The 20483-nt window shown below is 39.8% G+C and overlaps 1 protein-coding gene across 5 annotated transcripts in view; it reads right to left on the reverse strand.

Moving 5' to 3' along the window:
- Window positions 1-20483, reverse strand: part of Slc44a1 (solute carrier family 44 member 1) — a 180395-nt gene that overhangs the window by 56326 nt on the left and 103586 nt on the right. For all 5 annotated transcript variants that reach the window (XM_027403081.2, XM_027403080.2, XM_027403082.2 and 2 more), the window contains exons 8-14: window positions 20332-20471; window positions 18920-19106; window positions 18251-18416; window positions 17307-17463; window positions 16022-16105; window positions 9102-9239; window positions 725-961 (exon numbers count right to left, since the gene is read on the reverse strand). In XM_027403081.2, coding sequence (XP_027258882.1) covers window positions 725-961; window positions 9102-9239; window positions 16022-16105; window positions 17307-17463; window positions 18251-18416; window positions 18920-19106; window positions 20332-20471 — 1109 coding nt within the window. The remainder of the gene's footprint in view (window positions 1-724; window positions 962-9101; window positions 9240-16021; window positions 16106-17306; window positions 17464-18250; window positions 18417-18919; window positions 19107-20331; window positions 20472-20483) is intronic.

Below are 20483 nucleotides of genomic sequence, written 5' to 3' on the forward strand. Positions count from 1 at the left end.
TGCACCATGTGTGTGCAGTGTCCAAGGAAGAGGGTGTGGGGTCCCCTGGAACTGAAGTGACAGAAGGTTGTGCAGGTGCCACTTGAGTGTTGAGAACTGACACCTGATGCTCTGCCTGAGCAGCAAGTGCTCAGAGCCACTCTCCAGTCCCTTAAAGCCTCTTAGGAGGGTTTTCAAACTGTTTCAAAATTCAGCCGAATTTCTGATGCAGAAGAACTTCAAGGGATGTCTGGATGAATCTGGGTACAAAATGACAGTTATAGTATGAATGCCTTCACTCTGGCCTGCGGGATGTAGAATAATGGGTTTTAACTAGGGCTGATGGTAATATCCTTGGATAAGTGCTTACTGGAGAAAGGCAAAGCAGGATCTGAAAACAATAGTTTTGTTTTTCAGAACCACTTCAGGAGAGGACACATATGGCTCAGTAGCCAGAAGACATGTTTTAAAAGTCCATTCAAATCTGTAGTGCAGAGAATGGCAGACAGGATGGGACAGTCAATGTTTAGAACTATTAATGAGTACTGTTCCAATAGCTGGATCTGAAATGGCCTCTTCTGTACCAAGAAGACCTAACCCCAATTGTTCCAAGACAAACTTCACTTGTGATTGAGTTCTACAATTTTCATACTGAACTACTCTGTGGGAATTAACCACACTGTGTTCTGAAAACACTGTTACCGTTTTAGTCTCTCAAGCCATGGAGGGCATTTGAAGTACTTACCATCAGCACTTTATCCATATAGAACTCTCGGCCAGGGCTCCCATCATTGTATTTTGTATCAATGGCAAAACACAAGAACAATACATCCACTACCATTTCGTAAATGGACAGGAAGCAATGAGCGACTAGGAAAGCAAAGAGGCAGACGATGATCAGAGGCAGCACCCATACTGTGTAATCTTGCTGGTAGTTGAGCAGCATAATCCCAGCCAAACCTGTGCTGCAGACTATCAGCACCTGTGGCAGAGAGAGCAGAAACCACACTTAATATCCCACAACCAGCAGCCACATGTCTTCATCGCTGCAGACTTAAAAATAACTCTTCATCAGTAATGGTCACATAAGGCTGTTCCATCTCAAATTAAAAAGTACACTCTACATATACCCACACAGAAAGTCACTCATGGGCATCATATAAATTTAAGAGCAGATACTAGATTATTCATGTTTACATTAAAGGTAACTTAGTTTTCCAAATGTCATATGGTATCTGAAAAACCTCACCCATTGAGAATCTGGTAATAAATATTAAGATAAATGCATGAATACTTTTTAAAAGTTGGGTTACATTCATAAAATTATTGATGCTGGAATTGGTATATCCTTTTAGGTACTCCTACATATATGAAATCATATTATATACAAAAATGACAAAAAACTTCATTACAATTGGAGTTTCATTATGCTTTACAAATACTTCCTTAATTGTATAATTTCATCTTCTGAGTGATTTAGAATTTATTTAGCCACTTTCCTATTATTAGAGATTTATATTGTTTTCAGATATAAGTAATACTATAACAATCATTTCTATTCTTCAAACTTGTTCTGTGTTTCATATTTTATTTCATATGGAATATATGGTAAGTAAATTGATATATGATGAATATATGATGTAAATTGCCATGAAGCTTAGGTTTGGACTATGTGTGAAGCAAAAGTTGCCCAATGTATCCATGTCCATGCTAAAATAAAAAATAAATCAGCTTGCTTATTGTGAAGAACCACCTAGATGCTTCCTTGCCTCATGTATTTTACAGTTCTTTTCATACATTTTATTTCAGCTTCCAATAATGTTACAAATAGTTGATGGTAAACATTATCAACCCCATTTCTTAGACTGGGGGACACCCTTAGAAATGTCAGCTAACCTGTCCAAGGTCACAAAGTAAGGAAGAGGCTCTAAACCTGTCCAAGGTCACAGAGTAAGGAAGAGGATCTACTCAAATAATGCCACATAATACCAACCCCTCAACTCTTTTTTTTCTTTTATTTTGCATTAATTAAATTTTTTTTTAAATTAGTAACAAGATTGCTTCACATGCCAATCCCAGCTCCCTTCACCACAACCACCAACCCCTCAGGTCTGAATCTTAGACACACTCTGGCTCTCTGCTTAGCTTAGTACCAGGCTTCAAATTAAAAAACAAAACAAAACAAAACAAAACAAAATAAACCATTCTAGATTCACTCCGTATCCAGTGCTAGGGATGGGCAGAATCATGTAGCATCCTCATTTTCAACAACAAAGCCACCTCTCCTTTGCCTTCACAGTAACTGAGCTATAACATACGTGACACATGGACTCAGCCACACATCAATCACTTTTAGATGCATTCATGGAGCAAACCTAGGCCTGCCAGAGTTTTGGGAGACCCCACCTATTTTTATGGCCATACATATATTGTCTCTTATAGTGTCTTCTTTACTGGGTGATTTCCATATGTGGTTAACTATATTCTTTGTTTTACTCATTCTGTGGGAAAGCTGGGGTTCATTGTGCTCTTGCTATCCCCCTAAAAGTCAAACCATATTTGAGATGTTGAAGCCAATTCTAGGAAAAGCATAGCTCAAAGCAGACATTGAGGCAAAGAGGTTATGATGGAAAGTTGCATATTACATCATATGAGAAATAACTTCAAGAACAAGTGATAGTTCCTCTCAAGAGACAAATGTAATTATGCCAAAATATAACTAAAGAATATCACATATTTTTTTAAAAAATTATTTTAATGGCAAACTTAAAGAAATGGCACAGAAGACAGACAACATTAAAAACATGTAGTTGCATGAAGGACAGAAAAGTACAGTGAATGGATGGGCCATGTATGTTTTCAAATGGAGATGACTTAATGGTTCTCAAACTGTAGAGAGACAAGGAATGCATGTTCCTAGGCTTTGGCCCCAAAGAGCTTACTGATTGAGTCAAAGATGAAGCCCAGGAACATACATCTTAATAGTACCCCAGGTACTGATGAATACCCAGCCCCCATCTGAGGAAGCAGAGCCTGAGTACTGAGTACTGAGCACCAGTCATCTCAGGCTTTAGAGAACATTCAACTTCTATTTATATGTCTCACCCACTTAAACTTTCTTTTTAAAATATTCCTCATAATACTTGTTAGTAAAATATATACATATATCATTAGTAAATGAAGGTAAATGCAGGGCTTGGGGTATATTAATAGCTTGGTGGTAGATTGTTTGTATAGCACGTTAAAGGCTCTAGGTTCAATCCCTACAACAAATAAATAATCAGAGTGTGCTCTTTTACATATTTATTTATTTTCTGATTGGTCTTCCATTCGGGAGGATAAGATATTCGAACACAGTGAAAGAAACTCAAGCACTGGGTAAGAGTGTAAGATGGTAGGAGTAAAGAATGCCAGTTTTAGAGTCAGAAAGTTACAAATGTGAATGACAGCCAGTGCTTGGCTTTTGTGCCCTAAGTAACTTCATTTAACTTCTGAAAGAGTCCTAACAGTACACACATTCCATGACAGTAAAATTCGCTATCTGAAAACATCTGATGCAATGTCTGTCCAATGTTCTCCCTTACTCCATCTCCTACCCCAAATTTAAATCCTGTACTCATTGTATGCTTTTCCTGGGAAACTATATTTTTTGTTTGCCAATACAATAGCATTTCTAGTAAAGTGTCTCCTTACCTGAACTGTCAGCTACAAGACATGACCAATGTGAGAAAGGTATTACAAAATAAAGGGAAAGTCATTTCATACAGGAGCAATCAAAACACCTTTTTGATAGGACATAGCATTGGGGCAAATATCAATTTTTTTAATACATAAAAGCTTTATACTTGTAGCTTATTGCTGCTAGGACACAATTTGCCAATGATCACGGGCTACAGTGTACTAACTAGGAGAGCTATTGCCTCTGCCAAATGTTATACACCATTATGTACAGAACACTGGGGCTCTATAGAAATGGGACCTGTTATACATCTGTTTATTTTAAAACTTTTTCATTGCATTTTAAATTTGAGGAAATGATGCACACAAGTATAAGAAATAATTCAGAGTGCATCCATGTACTCTTTACCTATCTCTGAGGTATCATCTTTTTTCAGTACCACAAGGGATACAGATGCTGACATAGTCCAGACAAAGAACATGCCCACCATCACTAAGTCCTTCACTTGACCATCCTATAGTTATCCTCACTTCCTGCTCTGCCATCTTTAACTAGATGACCACAAACCCATTGCATTATGGAAATCTCTACAATTCTACAATGTTTCCTGTCAACAACTTAACAATAAAGGCATAGCATCTTTTGAGATTAGATATTTTTCCCACTCAGTATAATTTCTTCAGATTTCATTCAAATTACTATATCTATCAATTCTTGAGGTCATCTTTCATAATGCTTACATTGGCCTACTTAAGCTACTCTCCTCAGAAACTATTTCTATACAACAGCAACCATTTACCTATAGTGAAAGGTACCATATATATGTGTGTGCATCTCTATCTACCTGTCTATCGATAGTGCCAGTCAACTTCAAGCTTTAGACAATATTCAACTTCTTTGTCTCCCACACTTAAAATTCCTTTTTTAATATTCCTCATACTTGTTAGTAAAATATGTACACATACTAATAAATGAAGATATCTAGTTTGTATTTGTGTGTGTGTGTGTGTGTGTGTGTGTGTGTGTGTGTGTGCGAGCGCATGTGCACACATGTGCGTGTGTGATGTAGAGGACTGAATCTTCTACTACTGAGCTACTCTCCCAGCTCATAATTGTATTTTCAAAACAGAAAACTAAGAATTTTATCTTATTGTGCTAAAATTCATATTTTTCTTCTTTCTTAAATCATTTGAGTTATTTTTTAAACTGTATATTTACAGTTTTTTGTTTGGTTTTTCAAGATAGGGTTTCTCTGTGTAGCTCTGGCAGTCCTGGAACTCTGTAGACCAGGCTGGGCTCAAACTCACCAAGATCCACCTGTCTTTGCCTCCTGAGTGCTGGGATTAAAGGTGTGTGCCACCACCGCCAAGCCTATCTAATACTTTTAAAAGTAACCTTCAATGTTATAATGTTATTATTAAAGATTTTATTAATTTTATGGGTATGAGTGTTTGCCAACATGTTCTGTATGGTTGCTACATGTGTGCTTGTGCCCATGGAGACCAGAAGAGGGAGTCTCCCTGGAACTGGAGTTAAGAGATGTTTGTGAACCACTGGTGGATGCTGGGAACTGAACCTGGGTCCTGTGAAAGAGCAGTAAATGCTCTTAACCCCAAAGCTATCTCTCCAGCCTCTATTTATTTTGCTATTAAAATTTTAGTTTAGTAAATCACATTAAGAACACTAATCAATTCTACTTCTAGGTGTCTAGGACTGAATTGAGCCAGCAATAATTAGCATGGGAGTATTTGAGCAGGAAATTTCATTGAAATATAACTTAATTAGTAAAAAAAAAAAAAACAAAAAAACAATGAAAAAAACTTGAGACTAGTTAACTACTAAGAACACACCAGAGGAATGGTCAAGAAATGATACAAGTGCATAACCATATTTAAAAAATGTTTAACTGAAACTAGGAATGCTTATAATATCAAGTGAAAAGAGGGATACAGATTTCTCCTTTCCCCACCACCTAAGTTGTGTTAACACACAGGCAGCATCCAGGACAGTCTAGAGTACATCATAGGTAAACAGGCTATATTTGTGGAGTGAATAAAAGGATATGATAAATCTAAAGAAAAACCTTTCAGTCAGATTACTAGCATGTTAAAAGCAAAACCCACAAAGCCAATTTAAAGTCACCACATTCCATTGCTTGTGAATTCTTCTGTATAGAAGGGCTGCATACTGAATGGAGAGAGAGCTGCTTTCCTAGGGAAATTAATGGGGAGGAGGAGCATGGGGTATCCACCACTAACATTCCGAGATACTTGCTTTCATTCTTCTAATGTGCATTTTAGTTGACTTACTAGTGTTCTGTTTGGTGGTGCTGAAACCATGCTAGGGCCTTGTGCATGCTCAGTACATGTCTATCACCAAGCTTCAGCTCTAGTCTGTGACACACATTGTGAAACACTATTGTGACAGCCCACTAGGTTAACTCAGCCTTTTTACTGACTGCATTATGTACATTTCTTCATCATATTCGAAACTCACAATAAGATCATGGTTTATTAGGCTGGCTCTTAAATCTAGCCATTTCTCTAGTGCTTAGCATTACACTGTTTACAAAAGGTCCCTGTTGTAACTAAAGCTACATTTATTTTGTATTTAGAACTGTTTTAAGGGGGGTATCTGTAATAATGACTGTACATGGTTGGATCTGGTAGGCCTGAATATGAACTTTAGCCTCGCCACATTCTAGGCCTCAAAATGTGGCCAGTTAACAACCTCTCTGCACTTCGGTTCCCTCTGCTATGAAATATAAAGATGGCGGTAGCAGGTCACCTTCCATGGCATGATTCAGGAACTGCCAGTTAGCATAAGTCATCCTCATCTGCCCCCCCATATGTATTCATTCTATTTTAGTTCTAGGGATAATTTATAAATTCATAAATAAAAATAGCACAGGCAGAACAAAGAATCTAAGTCCTTGCTGAATCAGCATGTATCATATTCAGTTAATACTTTAAAATCCTGTTCTTGGCCCTTAAGAAACACTGACGCATTTTACCTTTACTATAAAAATGTCCTCTCATATAAAAACATGACACAAGCAAATCTGTTACAATGTAAACTTAATTACAGGTATTCAAAGTAATTATCCTTAATTGTTTTCAGATGACAGTTCCCTATGAAGCTATACACTTCAAACTGCACAAAGCTATGCTTCCATTAGACCAAATAATTTTTTTCCAAAGATACTTTGAAGGCATAGTGGCTGCCCCACCCCAGTGTTTAAGAATGGGATATGGACCACAGCGCCCATGAGTAATGATGAAGACCATCAAGCAAGACCGGGAAGGTCTATGAGACTGTGGAGTAGAAAGGACAGAAACAACAGGTATGTATGCTGTGGCTGCTCCACTGCAGAAACACAAACCTATGAGACTTCCCTGGAGGGACACAGGCACAATGGATATTCTAGTGATGCAGCAACTGGATAATTCTCTCCTCATTTTTCAGTTTCCTAAATATCTTCTGGTTTTGAATGCAGGTGCAAAGAAATCTAAGTATAATGCTATTTATGATTTAGCAGATTTTGATAGCATGGAATAAACTCTTTTTTTCAGCTCTAAAGAAAGTAGGTCTTGTTCCCTAACAGCTCTATTTTAAAAGGATTTTTATATAATAACATCTAACATTCAGCCAAAACTGCTAACATTTACCCAAAACTAACAATGTGTCAAGCACTGTCCTAGATACCCTGCATGTATTAAGCAGTTTAAGCCCCACAACACTAAAAATATGTCCCTATTATTATCTCAACTGTACAAATAGTCACACAACCAGTAGAAGACAGCATTAAGATTTAAATCCAGGAAGCTAGACTCTAGGCTCTAGGGGCAATACTGCCCTGGCCTTAGTTTACTTTTGTATTCCCATGACCACAGCAACATGGAAAGGAAAGCATTTATTTCATCTTGCACTTTCAGGTGACAGTCCATCACCGAAGGAAGTCAGGGCAGGAATTGAAGGCAGCAACCTGGATGCAAGAGCTAAAGTCATGGAGGGTAATGTTTACTGGCTTGCCCCTCATGATTTGCTCAGCCTGCTTTCTTTCTTTCTTTTTTTTTAAAATAATTTTTATTTCATTTGCATTGTTATTTTGCCTGCATGTATGTCTGTGTGAGGGTGTCAGATCTCAGGGTTATAGATAGGTGCGAGCTGCCATGTGGTGCTGGAAATTGAACCAGGGTCATCTAGAACAGTCAGTGCTCTTAAGCACTGAGCCATTTCTCCAGTCCCTTAGCTTGCTTATACAACACAGAACCACCTGCCCAGGGGCTGGGCCTTCCCACATCAATCATCAATGAAGAAAATGCTTGCACAGGCTTACCTACAAGCCAATGTGATGGAGACATTTTCTCAGTTAAGATTCCCTTCTCACAGATACGTCTATGTTTGTGACAAGAACCAGTTAAGACAACCCTCATCACTACACAGACTGTTTCCTAATTCCTAATTCTTTTTTTGTATGTGTAGTTCTGGGGATTGAGCTGGAAGCTTTGCATGTGCTAGCAAGTATTTTACTAAGCTATATCCCTCCTGATTTCTTAGCAAAACAAAAGCAAATACAAAAACCATGTATCTCTAATCCTAGCAGACAGAGGCGGGTGGTTTTCTGTGAGTTCAAGGTCAGCTGGACCTACAAAGTGAGTTCCTGACTGCCAAGGCTACACAATAGAGAACACACCCATCTCTCTATCTCTCTATGTGTATATACATATCTCTCTCTCTCTCTCTCTCTCTCTCTCTCTCTCTCTCTCTCTTTTGAGAGTTAGGAGTTAGGAGCACTGACTGTTCTTCTAAAAGACCCGGGTTCAATTCCCAGCACCACATGGCAGCTCATACCTATCTATATATATGTACCTATATATGTATCTATGTATATATGTAGAGATAGATAGATAGATAGATAGATAGATAGATAGATAGATAGATAGATAGAGTGAAAACAGTGTACATGCATCCTCATGGGGAAGGAATGCCTACACCATGACATACATATGGAGGTTAAAAGATAAGTATGTGGAATCTTTTCTTAACCTTTATATTGGTGTTGGCTCCAGGAATTGAAGTCAGGTTGCCAGACATGCAGCAGGTGCCTTGACCCATAGAGCCATCTCATCATTTCTCCTAATTTGTTATAGTTCACAATACATACAGAGAAACAGAATGGTAACTCAGCCCTGCTGTACCAGTTCCCCTGTTAACTGAGAATAACAGAGCTTAACTCATAAATTTATTATGAACATTAAATGAACATAATACATATGAAGTAAATTAAGAAGTATCTAATGCATATTCAAGGTGTTATGTTTGCTACGTAGTAAATGACTTCTAGTTTTGTGCTAAGCTAGGTAGTTTTTAAATTAAAGAACAAAATTTCACACACTAACTCAGACATTACTCTTGTCTCTGACAGTGCGGTTGGTCTTACCTTGCCTAGGAATAGCATGAAGTCCCCCACTGTGTTGATGGCAGCCACTCGCAAAGCATTCTCCACCAGAATGACAAAGGCGTCCTTTGCTGAGGTGCAGAAGTTGGTGCTATTGATAGCTGTGGCTGTGTATGCATTCTAGACAAAGGGAAAGGGGTTTTCATCAGTCACCAGAAGTGTACTTTTGAAAGACATAAACCATGCATGTTTACAAAGAAGCTTGTGAAAAGACTTCAGTCAAAACCACAGCTTTCATGAGGTATAAAGTAAGACTGGGCACAGAACATATGAGGCATAAATGGACAGGTGGGTTGGTGGGTAGATGGATAGATGGATGGATGCATGGACGGAAAAGTGGATGAACAGACAAACAGATGGACGGAAACTGCTATGGTAAAAGGAGCCCCTTTTCAGTCCTTAGTGTGGTCCTGTAAAAACACTAACACACACACACACACACATTCTGACATCCATGAATTTCCTGTCTTTTAAAAATCACACATAATTTAAACTTTCCTGGATGTCTCAAATTTGTGACTAGAAGGATCAGGTGTGTACTGCTAACCATTCTTTGTTGGATAAAAATACAGACTATTCCAGAGCCCAGGAAAAAGAACTGCAACGGAGCAGGTCACTGCTTGTGGTGCCAGTGCGGGGTCACAGCCTCTCTGCGCAACTCAGCATGACTCCGAGACACAGATTCTCATCAAAAACTGGGATAATTTACTACCCAAATACTTCTATTTCAGAAGGTAAAAGATACAGTATTTATTTTAAATCACACCATTGCTTTTCTGTTAGCATTCATTCATTCATTCATTCATTCATTCACTTGCTTCCTTACACTGCCATCTGCCCACGTTTTAGCAGTTAGAAGACAGCAGGAACCAAAGAATTAACGCAGTGCTCCATATATTTTTCTATATTCTACAAAAACTCCTTTGAAACATTCTGCAAAATGCCCTAGTGAAGTAAAAATAAACCATCCTTTGAACTTGCACTACAGAAACCTTGCTGGAAAACTATGGAAAGCAACTGTTCAGCTAGACCTATTCTCAAAGAACACAGAAATGTCCCCAGTGCTCACTGGGCTCCCTAAGCACTCACAAAATATCCATGTAGCCATTTATTCCAAAGCAGAGATGGTCAAGCCACCACCTAAGGGCTCTGGCCATTCCCGGCCTGCTGGCTGCCTTCGTAAATAAGCTTTTACTGGGACAATGTCTTGTTCCATTTGGCAGAAACAAGCACTCAACAACATGGCCCAGATGCTTTTGGGTTCTTTCCAAAAAAGAACTGGCTGGTCTCTGTTCTTCAGTACTGCTGAAGATCCACATTAAGCTAGGTATAGTTTATAAGGACCTCCTTCCTCACCCTTTTAGAAACAAAAGCCTAAAGCGCTCACTTTGAGTTTGAACAGCTTCCAATCTTTTAGTGTATGTTATAATTCTTTTTACTTCCCACGTAGGTGGTGTGAACCAAACCTAGAGCTCAAATGTGCCAACCAAGTGGTCTAATAAGCTACAGCCCCAGTCCTCTGTAAATCTCTTATTGATTGATTTACTTTACTGTTGGGACAAGAGTTGGGGTTGTCTAGACTAGTCTCAAACTTGCTACGCAGCCAAGAATGGCCCCGAACTCCTGATCCTCCTGCCTGTACCTCCATCAAGCTTGGATTATAGGCATGTGCCTGGCCAATTCTTTAGCTCAATATTTATCAGACGAGGTCTTCATTGATCTGGGACCTTCAGTTATTTATTTTATTTTATTTTCCCAGTGCTTGTACTTGTTAGGCAAATGCTCTATCTACCACGGAGCTTCATCCTGAGCCCTAATCGCCTGTATTGTAAGACATGACAAAGAGACTAAAGAACTAACTATTTATTGACAATGCATTTTCAGAAGAAAATACTTTCCCACATCAACACAATATTCCAGAGGAGCCAGGTCCAGTTCCTAGCACCCAGTGGTGGCTTACAACCTCACAACTGTCCAATAAACCCAGCTGCAGAGGATGTGGCACCTCTTCAGGCCTTTGCAGGCACTAAGCATACATATATGCAGGCAAAACATTCATACACATAAAACAAAATAAAAAAGTCTAACAAAAATGCATCCTGATTTAAAAATCATTATAATATCCAAAATTAAGAAAACTGGGCAACTCACTAATTAATCAATTTATTTTTATCTTTAAACAGAGTTTTACTGTGTATCTCAAGTTGCCTAAAACTCACTCAGTAGCTCAGGATCAGCCTTAAATTTTTGATCATCCTGCCTCAGCCTCTCAAGTGCTAGGATTACAGGTAGGGCCATGGAGACTGGATAGTAAAACCTATTTAAACCAGTTAGGTTCTTAGAAACAAGTCAGGATTAACTGTGATGTGCCCCCTTTCTAGTTCCACCAGGTGTGGTGATATTTTGTATATGATCTAACAAATAAAGCTTGCCTGAAGATCAGAGTGCAAAGCTAGCCACACTACTTAGCCATAGAGGCCAGGCTGTGGTGGTACACACCTTTAATCCCAGTACTGGGGAGACAGAGGCAGACAGATCTCAGTTAGTCCAAGACCACCCTGAGCTACACGAAATTGATCCATTCTAAAGAGAAACAGCTTATACAAAGGTGATCTCATATGACAGACTCTGAAGACCCCCTGTGGAAGGCCTCACCCTCCCTGGGGAGCAGAAAGGTAGAGGTAGAGTGTTAGTTGGGGGGGGGGGGGCTCCCCCGGGCCTCGGGACAGGGCAGGAGAGGAGGAAGAGGGAACTGGGATTGACATGTAAAACAATCTTGTTTCTAATTTAAATTAAAAAATGGAGAAAACAAACAAACGAACAAAAACAAAGGTGATCTCAGCACTTGGGATTTCAGGTCTTTAATCCCAGCACTAGAGAGGAATATAAGGTGGGAGGAGACAGGAGCTCAGTGCAGTCTGAGGTTTGGTGGAGACAGATGCAGTCAGGAGATGCAGTCTGAGGACAGGATCACCCCTTTGGTCTGAGCATTGGTAGAGGTGAGAATTCTCTAGTGGCTGGCCACTTTGCGTCTCTGACCTTCAGCTTTAACCACAATATCTGCCTCTGGGTTTTTATTATTAAGAACAAATAGAATTCTTTGGCACTGTGGACTGTAGGCTGGCAAACAAGGAGGTCCCTAAGAGAGACATACATGGTCCCCTGGAGAAGGGGAGAGGTTCAAGATCTGCTGAGCAAATTGGGAGCATGGGAAGGGGGGGGAGGGAGCTAGGAGAATGAGAAGGGGAGAAGAAAAGGGATGCCGAGGACATGAGGGAGCAGAAATCTTGCATCAGGAGAAGAATACATGATAACAAGAATGGAGATATCATAATAGAGGGAGACATTTTTGGTTTGCAGAGAAATCAGGCACTAGGGAAAGGTCTGGAGATCTACAAAGATGACACCAGCTAACAATCTAAGCAATGGAGGAGAATCTACCTTTAATGCCCTCCCCTGATTATGAGATTGATGACTGACTTATATGCCATCCTATAGCCTTCATCCAGCAGCTGGAGGAATTAGAAGCAGACACCCATAACTAATCACCGAACTGAACTGGAACCCAGATGCAGAGAAGGACCAGTGAAGAGCACAGAGGTCCAGACCAGGCTGGTGGAACCCACAAAAACAGCTGACCTAAACATCCGGGAACTCTTGCTCCTCAGTCTGATAGCTGGAATACCAGCATGGGACTGATCCAGACCCCAGGAACATGGGTTTCTGTGAGGAAACCTCAGAAATCTATGGGACCTCCTGTAGAAGCCCAGTATTTATCCCTAGCATAGGTGTGGACTTTGGGAGCCCATTCCATATAGAGGAATACTTCCTGAGCCAAGACACACGGGGGCGGGCCTAGGCCCTATCCCAAAGGATACAATAGACACTGATGACACTCTATGGAAGGCTTCACCATCCAGGGGGAGCAGAAAAGATATGTGACAGATAAGGTTTTAGTTGGGGGGGGCGGGTAGGGGAGGACGTGTGGGAGAAGGGAACTGGGATTGTCATGTAAAACAATCCTGTTTCTAATTCAAATAAAAAAAAGTTGGAAAAAAAAAAGAACAAATAGAATTCGTGCTACAACCAGGGGTATCTTTGAGTCAGGAGGCTCCATATACCTCCATCTCCTCTGTCACCATCATTATAGCTGCCTCCAGCAAGGATCCAAGTCTTGTTAACTAAACTATAAACTATAAATGCTTTCGAGTTCATCTGAGAATCTATTGCTCGCTGTAGTCTATATCACAAAATATGGAAATGTGAGCTGTTTGAATATTTTAGTAAAAATGTATTTTGTGTTCGTTAAGTACACACACACACACACACACACACACACACACACACACACACACACACACTATACATACTACTAGAAGCAGTATGAGACATGAGAAGGGACAGGCAAAGGTAGGCTTAAAAACTCCTTCCACCTTTAGGACAATCAATGTGCTACAACACTTCAGTCTCAATTTCCTTACCTCTAAAGCACTATAAGTAACGCCTTATCTATAGCTGTAGTTAGTATATGAATATGAAGTATGCTTGTGTGTTGTGGTACACTAAAAATTACTTGCTATGACTCCTGCTCTCAGAAAAAAAGCTTTATGATTATAAGAGCTCATGAGTCAGCACACAGTGTTAAATAACTGGTCCCACATGGTGCCATAGGAGAACCAGACCAGCGTGATCCCAAGCCCGAAGGAAAACATGATCTGCTGGTAGCAATCTCTGCAGCACATGTGAATTCAGTTAGACAAGCTATGTCATCACCTTCGTGTCACAGGCAGCACTAGAGAACAAGGAGTAGTTCACAGGTTGCTGCTTGTACAATTCTAGTGCCTCTTCTATAAATAATAAATGGCTTATCAATACTCCTCTGCAAACCCTCTAGAGCTTCAGGACAAACCATGGCCTGTGGAAAACCGACACTGCAGCCCTGAGAACACTCCAATAGCCTCTGAGAAGACAAACAAGGTTTCTGCCTTCCAGTAGCTGTCAGTCTACAGGTGAAGATAAAGAGGTGATAGATTCACTTCCTTGCATTCTCACAGAGGCATGGCTTGCTGCTGCTATAAAGCTCAGCAGAGGGCTGGGCGATGAGAGAAATCTTGCCAACCATGTGTAGGTGGAATCATCGAGGCTTAGGGAGGGCCAGTTGAGTGCTAGAAGGGAGGGAGTCATTCCAGGGACAACCTGGAAACTGAATATTCAATGGATTCTGGGGCAGGAGCTGGGAACCGAGACTAGAGAGACAGTCCAAGCATATCTCCCTGAGATTCAAGGACAATGACTTTTTGTATGTCTATCAGTTGGTTCCAGGCCAAATTTTAAACTTGTTTTTTGAGTTTGTTTTGGGTGTTCTTAATTATTTTTAGATGAGTTTCTAAATACTTATACAACTATGGATAATAATGTGATCTGCAAATGTATTTTGAATATATTCTTATTGAATATATTGAATCATTATACCCACTTTCTCATATTAGCTATAGAGCTCAATAAAGCGAAGTCCAAGTATGCTCAATACCATGGCCACGAACTACCACCGTTTGTCTAATATGCAGTCAATAGAAAGTGCAATGTTAGAGGTAAGTGAAGGAAAAGTCAATCACTTAGAGGTGAATGGTAAGAAAGTCAATATTGCTTTAGCCTGTTGGATGAGGGCATCGATACATTAAAATTGATTTTTTAGGGAATGGAAAAGTGGAGAGAAGGAAAAAAAAAGTTGATGAGAAGGGTTAGCAAGATGGCTAAGGGGGCAAATGTGCTTACTAAGGAGGTCTGACAACCTGAGTTTGATCCTTAGAACCCAGGTAAAGGTGGAGAGAATCAACTCCACAAAATTGTCCTGTGCTTTCCACATGTGCATCACACACACACACACACACACACACACACACACACACACACACACACACCACCACCACCACCACCACCACCACCACCACCACCACCACCACCACCAAAACAACAACAACAACAAAAATTAAATGATGAAAAGAGACCTTTACAGCAAGTCCTACTTGTTTGGATACAGAAAGACAGAGGGAGTCCTATTCTGCTTCCCTTAGTGTTAACTCCTTTAGTTAACCTTAGAAATTATACCTCCTAGGGCTTGGGCGATGGCTCATCCCTAAAGAGCTTGCCACGCCTGAGGATTTGAGTTCCATCCTTAGAATCATGTAAAAATCTGGTCATAATGGCATGCACCTTCAGTCTCACAACTGGGACGACAGAGACTCCCTGGCCAGCCAGGTTAACTGAATCAGCAAGCTGCAGGTTCAGTAAGAGACACTGTCTCAAAAAAACAGGTAGCCAGTGATAGAGGAGGACTGACCTCTGGGCTCCACACATGTGAATACACACAGAGACACAGACACATACGCATATGGAGATAGAAAAGAAATAGCACTTCCTCTGATAATATTCCTCAGGCCAATACTGTAGGCATCTAACAGTTTGGGAAAACAAAAAACAAAAGACCATCTCTATCAAGAGCAGTGATTTCAAAGAGGAGTCAAAGTCTAAAAAAGGTAAGTAAGTACTCACAACAGATTTCCACTAAAGGAAAGCTTCAAGCAGTATTTAAAATAACGCAAGAACAAAAATTTTTTAAAAAGATGTGAATTAAGAGAAAAGAGATTATCTTTGAAGAAAGATGAACTCAATGACATGTTTATCCATGTATTGGAACTAAGAGTAATATAATAATGATGTCGCTGAGCACATACATTAGTTTAAAAACAGGAACAGGATTGGAGGAGCAGACTCGGTCAAGGAACAAGGTATAATACCAGAGGAAAAACACAATTTCTTTCAATTAAGCTCAATTATTTTATCTTGGAAGAAGAATAACAAATCTCTATTTGAAAACAAGAGTCACGTAGAATATAGTTTACCTGATTTAAGTAATTTAGGCACTTTTCAAGACACCAAAGGCAACAAATGCAAGATTTCAGCATACATCGTGCACAAGCATTTTCCTGGAGAGAAGAAAAAAGTAAAATAATTGACAAACACACAGGTAAAAATCTAATCATCATGCATGCAACTCCAAATGCTAGAAAAAGAAAAATTTTAAAACCACAATCTAAGCTTCAAGGCCTCCATACCCATTTCTTTCCTCTTTCAGTACAATGGCTGAATTGTTTTAAAAGCCTGTTCAAATCAGTGTTATTTATTTACTAATGATTACATATATGGTACAGGAAGGCATATAGAACCAGCAAGGAATTTAAACCCTAGCAAGACAAAATAAATGTTGAACACCAAAAGGTTAGGGTTAGAATGCGGCTGATGACAATGTGTTGTGAGAATGGAAAACAGAAAGAGAACACTGTTTGCGAAAGGGAAACAGGAGTCGTTTCTAGGAAGAGGTAGATTTTGAGCTGAACTACATTGAAATTCATGCTATTTCCAAAGCCAGGTAGGGAATTCCTGTATTCTGGATAGGAACCCTTAGTGAGCCACAAGGATTATGTACATTTTCTTGACTCTTCCTTCCGTCGTCCAAATGTTTCCTGTGCCATAGAGAAACCTTTTAGTTTGGTATCATTTCACTTGAGTTTTCACTTTTGTTGCCTGTACTTTTCTGGTTTTTTTTTGTTTGTTTGTTTGTTTGTTTTGTTTTTTAAATCCTTTCCTAGATCAATGTCAAAGACTAGTGTTCCCCTGTTTCTTTCTGTCAGTAGTCAGGGACTTACTGTTACACTCACTGACTTCTGGTGCACTGTTCATGATGGGGACACCTGGTTAATGGTACTGTCCTAAACATGAGGGTTTGAATGTTCTTACCACAGAGACAGGATCAATGGTGTGATGCTGTGAGGTTTGGATGTGCTAAAGAGCCTGACTTGATCATTACATATGTATCAGAACATGCTATACTCCATATGCAGGCAGAGTTATCATGGGTTCATTGAAAACAAAAAAGAAAAGAGTAGAAAAGAGTTTCTAACTCAATACACCTGGTGACCAGTGACTAGACAGATATTCCAGGGCCTGTGCAATGTATACGTGGGAGACCAGGAGGAAGAGCAGGATCCCACTTTGTTGAGACTCTGAAGAAAACATTCAGAAGTTGATATCCTACTATGTGCAGAAATGAAGTCTGGCATAGGCTCCCATGAAAGCCAGGCTAAGCACCCTTCCATCCCCTTGCTCCCCTTCCCCTGACACACTCACCTTTCCTTTCAACTGACTGTGGATATACATTAGGATCATCCTTGGTATTTTGACTAGGGTGATGATGAAGGATCCTTTTGCCACAGTACCAAGGTGGTAACGAATAAGGCGGTTCACTGATGCCAGAATAGGTGTGAATGGCAAATTCCTTTTATCCCTATTTTAAAAATGATCAGAAAGATAACTAAAACAAAGACTAGAACATGGAGGAAACACAAATATATATGATCTGGAATCTAAAGCAGCGGAAAACAAAATCACTGTAGCATTATCTAGGATAAACAACAAAGTAACCACTAAAAATGCTGGGTTTTCAAAGTTCTTATTAATGAATATTTGAGGAATAAATTGTATCATCAGAAAACAATTTAAAAAACGATCTACAGATGGCCAGGTGCGGTGGTAGAGGCAGGCAGGTCTCTGTGAGTTTGAGGCTGGGCTGGTCTACAGGACAGCCAGGACTACAGAGAAAAGACCCTGGTTCAAAAACAAAACAAAACAAAAAAACAACAAAATTTATCACTGCTAGCCCATTATAATAGACTACTGATGGCTTATTCCTTTAGGTCTCAGACATGAAGTCAGCAAGGGGTCTTACAAAAGTTCTTCCTAGAGAAGCGTATGAGGCTTGCCCTCTGAGGGCTTTTTACATCTGACACTCCACAAGGTTTACTTCCTTATTGACGGCAGTTACACCATAGTCTGCTGCCCTGAAACAGGTTTTGAGGCAATTCCAGGAAGGTGTAAGGAACTTGAACAACCAACCCCCCGGAATTATCAGCTGTACCATTTTTGTCACATTCCTTCCCTCTTTCCTCTCCCCCACCACTTTTATTTTTTATTTTTTCAGAAATGAGATAGTTGTAGCTTCAGTTCCACTTTGTTCCCCTGTAGACCTAGTTACTTGAATGAACTGGAGTTTTCCCACAAGTAAGAAGTCTTACCTAGTAAAATAGTATGTCACCACAGCTCCTGCCACAGTCATCTGCTGGCATGCAAGAATGAACTCACTGATCCAAATCAGGCCAACCACATGGTACCACCACATGTACTGCAAAGGTCCAGAAATTTTGTACTCCACAAAACCTTGTTCGTTCTGAATAGCACTGCCTAGGAAAATGTCAAGGAAGCAGAGAGGCATCATGTAACGTAGAAACTAAGACACATGGATACCAAATGTAGGAGATCAGCAAGATTGCCCAGACATATGCCACAGCAAGGCACAAGTATGCTGGGCTCTTAGTACTGTTCACTAAGGGACCGCAATTGTTATCACATAAAACATCATGAAATTAAACATTACACAATTACACATTAGACATTGGAGAACATGCTTAAATTGCAGGATTTAAATAGAGTTCTAACTCCACTATCAGTTATTTAGGCATGAATTTTCAAACACTTCAATGCTTTTTCTTTCTGTAGAGTTTTAATTATCCAGTAATTATAGACATAAACTATTAAGGAAACATAGAAATGTTCTAGGAATCAACATGCCCTCACTCATAGGTAAGTACTTTACCACAGAGTCACACCCCCAACCCTTTCTGATGACTTAAAATATTTGAGTTCAAGTTAGATTCATGGGAAAGAGGATGAAGCCTCCTTCTTACCGGTAGTGCCAAGGAAAAGAAGTGTCATTATCCAGTAAGCCCAAAATAGGACAAGAGCAAAAAAAGTCCAGAAGGGCTGGAAGACTAGCAGTGGCAAGTGTATGAAGACTTTGCCAGCCACGTGGAACAAGGCGATGGTGAGAGCAACACGTTTGCGCATGACCAGCATTATCAGGAACAAAATGACCTGAGTGTAGAGGACAAAAGGAGATGGTTATTTCTCTAAGCACTGAAAACAGAAGCTACAAAATAGGAGAAACCTAACTCAACGTTCTCAATGTAGTAAGACAGGAATTTTCAACATTTCCTTTGCCCACTAATTACCAGACAAAATGTGGGTTTAGCTCAGTGATAGAGCACTTGCCTAGAAAGTGCATAGGCCCAGGGTTTGGTCCCCAATTTGGGATGGGGGTGGGGGTGGAGCAACAAATGTTGTCAGTCAGGACAAGACTCTTCGTTTACATAGCCACATGCCTATCATTCTGAGAAATGGTGGGAGAGCTATATGCCATCACCTCAAAGCAAGGGAAGTACTTATTTGTATTTTGTCTCCTTTGTTGACTAAAACTCCTTTAAGTGGGATCTGTGGCAGAATTACCATTTGTCTGTTTACAATCTCCACCCCTTCCCTACAGGAGCCAGCATAGAGAACTATAGTTAAAGAAGCATGATGAACAAATATCTTGAAGCCAATAGTTTTAGTGGCATTATTGTTATTACTAGTCTTATTGATGCTCAGAAAAATACCTTCGATCACCCCTCATTTAACCATATACTAGTCAATAAGAATTTTACCATATAACAAATGTCTAAATAGAGTGCACCTCACCTATATTTTCAATACAACATACATTGTTAAAATGGGAAGTTTTAAATAAAAGAAATGGAAAATAATGAATGAGCCAGGCGGTGGTAGTGCACACCTTTAATCGATGCTCGGGAGGCAGAGGCAGGCGGATCTATGTGAGTTTGAGACAAGCCTGGTCTACAAGAGCTAGTTCCAGGACGGCCTCTAAAGCCACAGAGAAACCCTGTCTCGAAAAACAAAAAAACAAAACAAACAAAATAATAATAATGAATGAACAAGCAAGAGGAACAATATTCTATTTCTTAATATACTATTCAAAAGTATGGAGAATTGTTTCTTAAAATGTAGTTATATTATGACAATAAGAAATATGCTATTACAAATGACAACATAAATACCCCAGGTGAAAATTAGCTCAAAAAACAGACAGGGTAGAACAAACTGTTACATGAAAGAACACTCATCAATTAGAGAAGACTTTACTTAGAACTGGAAGGAAACTATGGGGCAGCAATAAAAGGCCAGAGTGAGTTTCTGTTTCTTTTAGGATCACCTGTTAACATGCACACAACACTGAGAGCTACACTTGCACCCCCCAACTCACAGTGAACACTGTAGCTGAAATGGCATAGATGAGGAGGGCCCGCAGATTGTCTTCAGCTATCTGAAGCTGTTCAGGAATAACTGTTTCTTTGGGAGACCGTCTTTGCTTTGCATATAGCCACCACAGTACACCTGTGCCACCTGGAGATAAAT

This window comes from Cricetulus griseus, chromosome 2 (assembly GCF_003668045.3).
Source record: "Cricetulus griseus strain 17A/GY chromosome 2, alternate assembly CriGri-PICRH-1.0, whole genome shotgun sequence".
Lineage (NCBI taxonomy): Eukaryota > Metazoa > Chordata > Mammalia > Rodentia > Cricetidae > Cricetulus > Cricetulus griseus.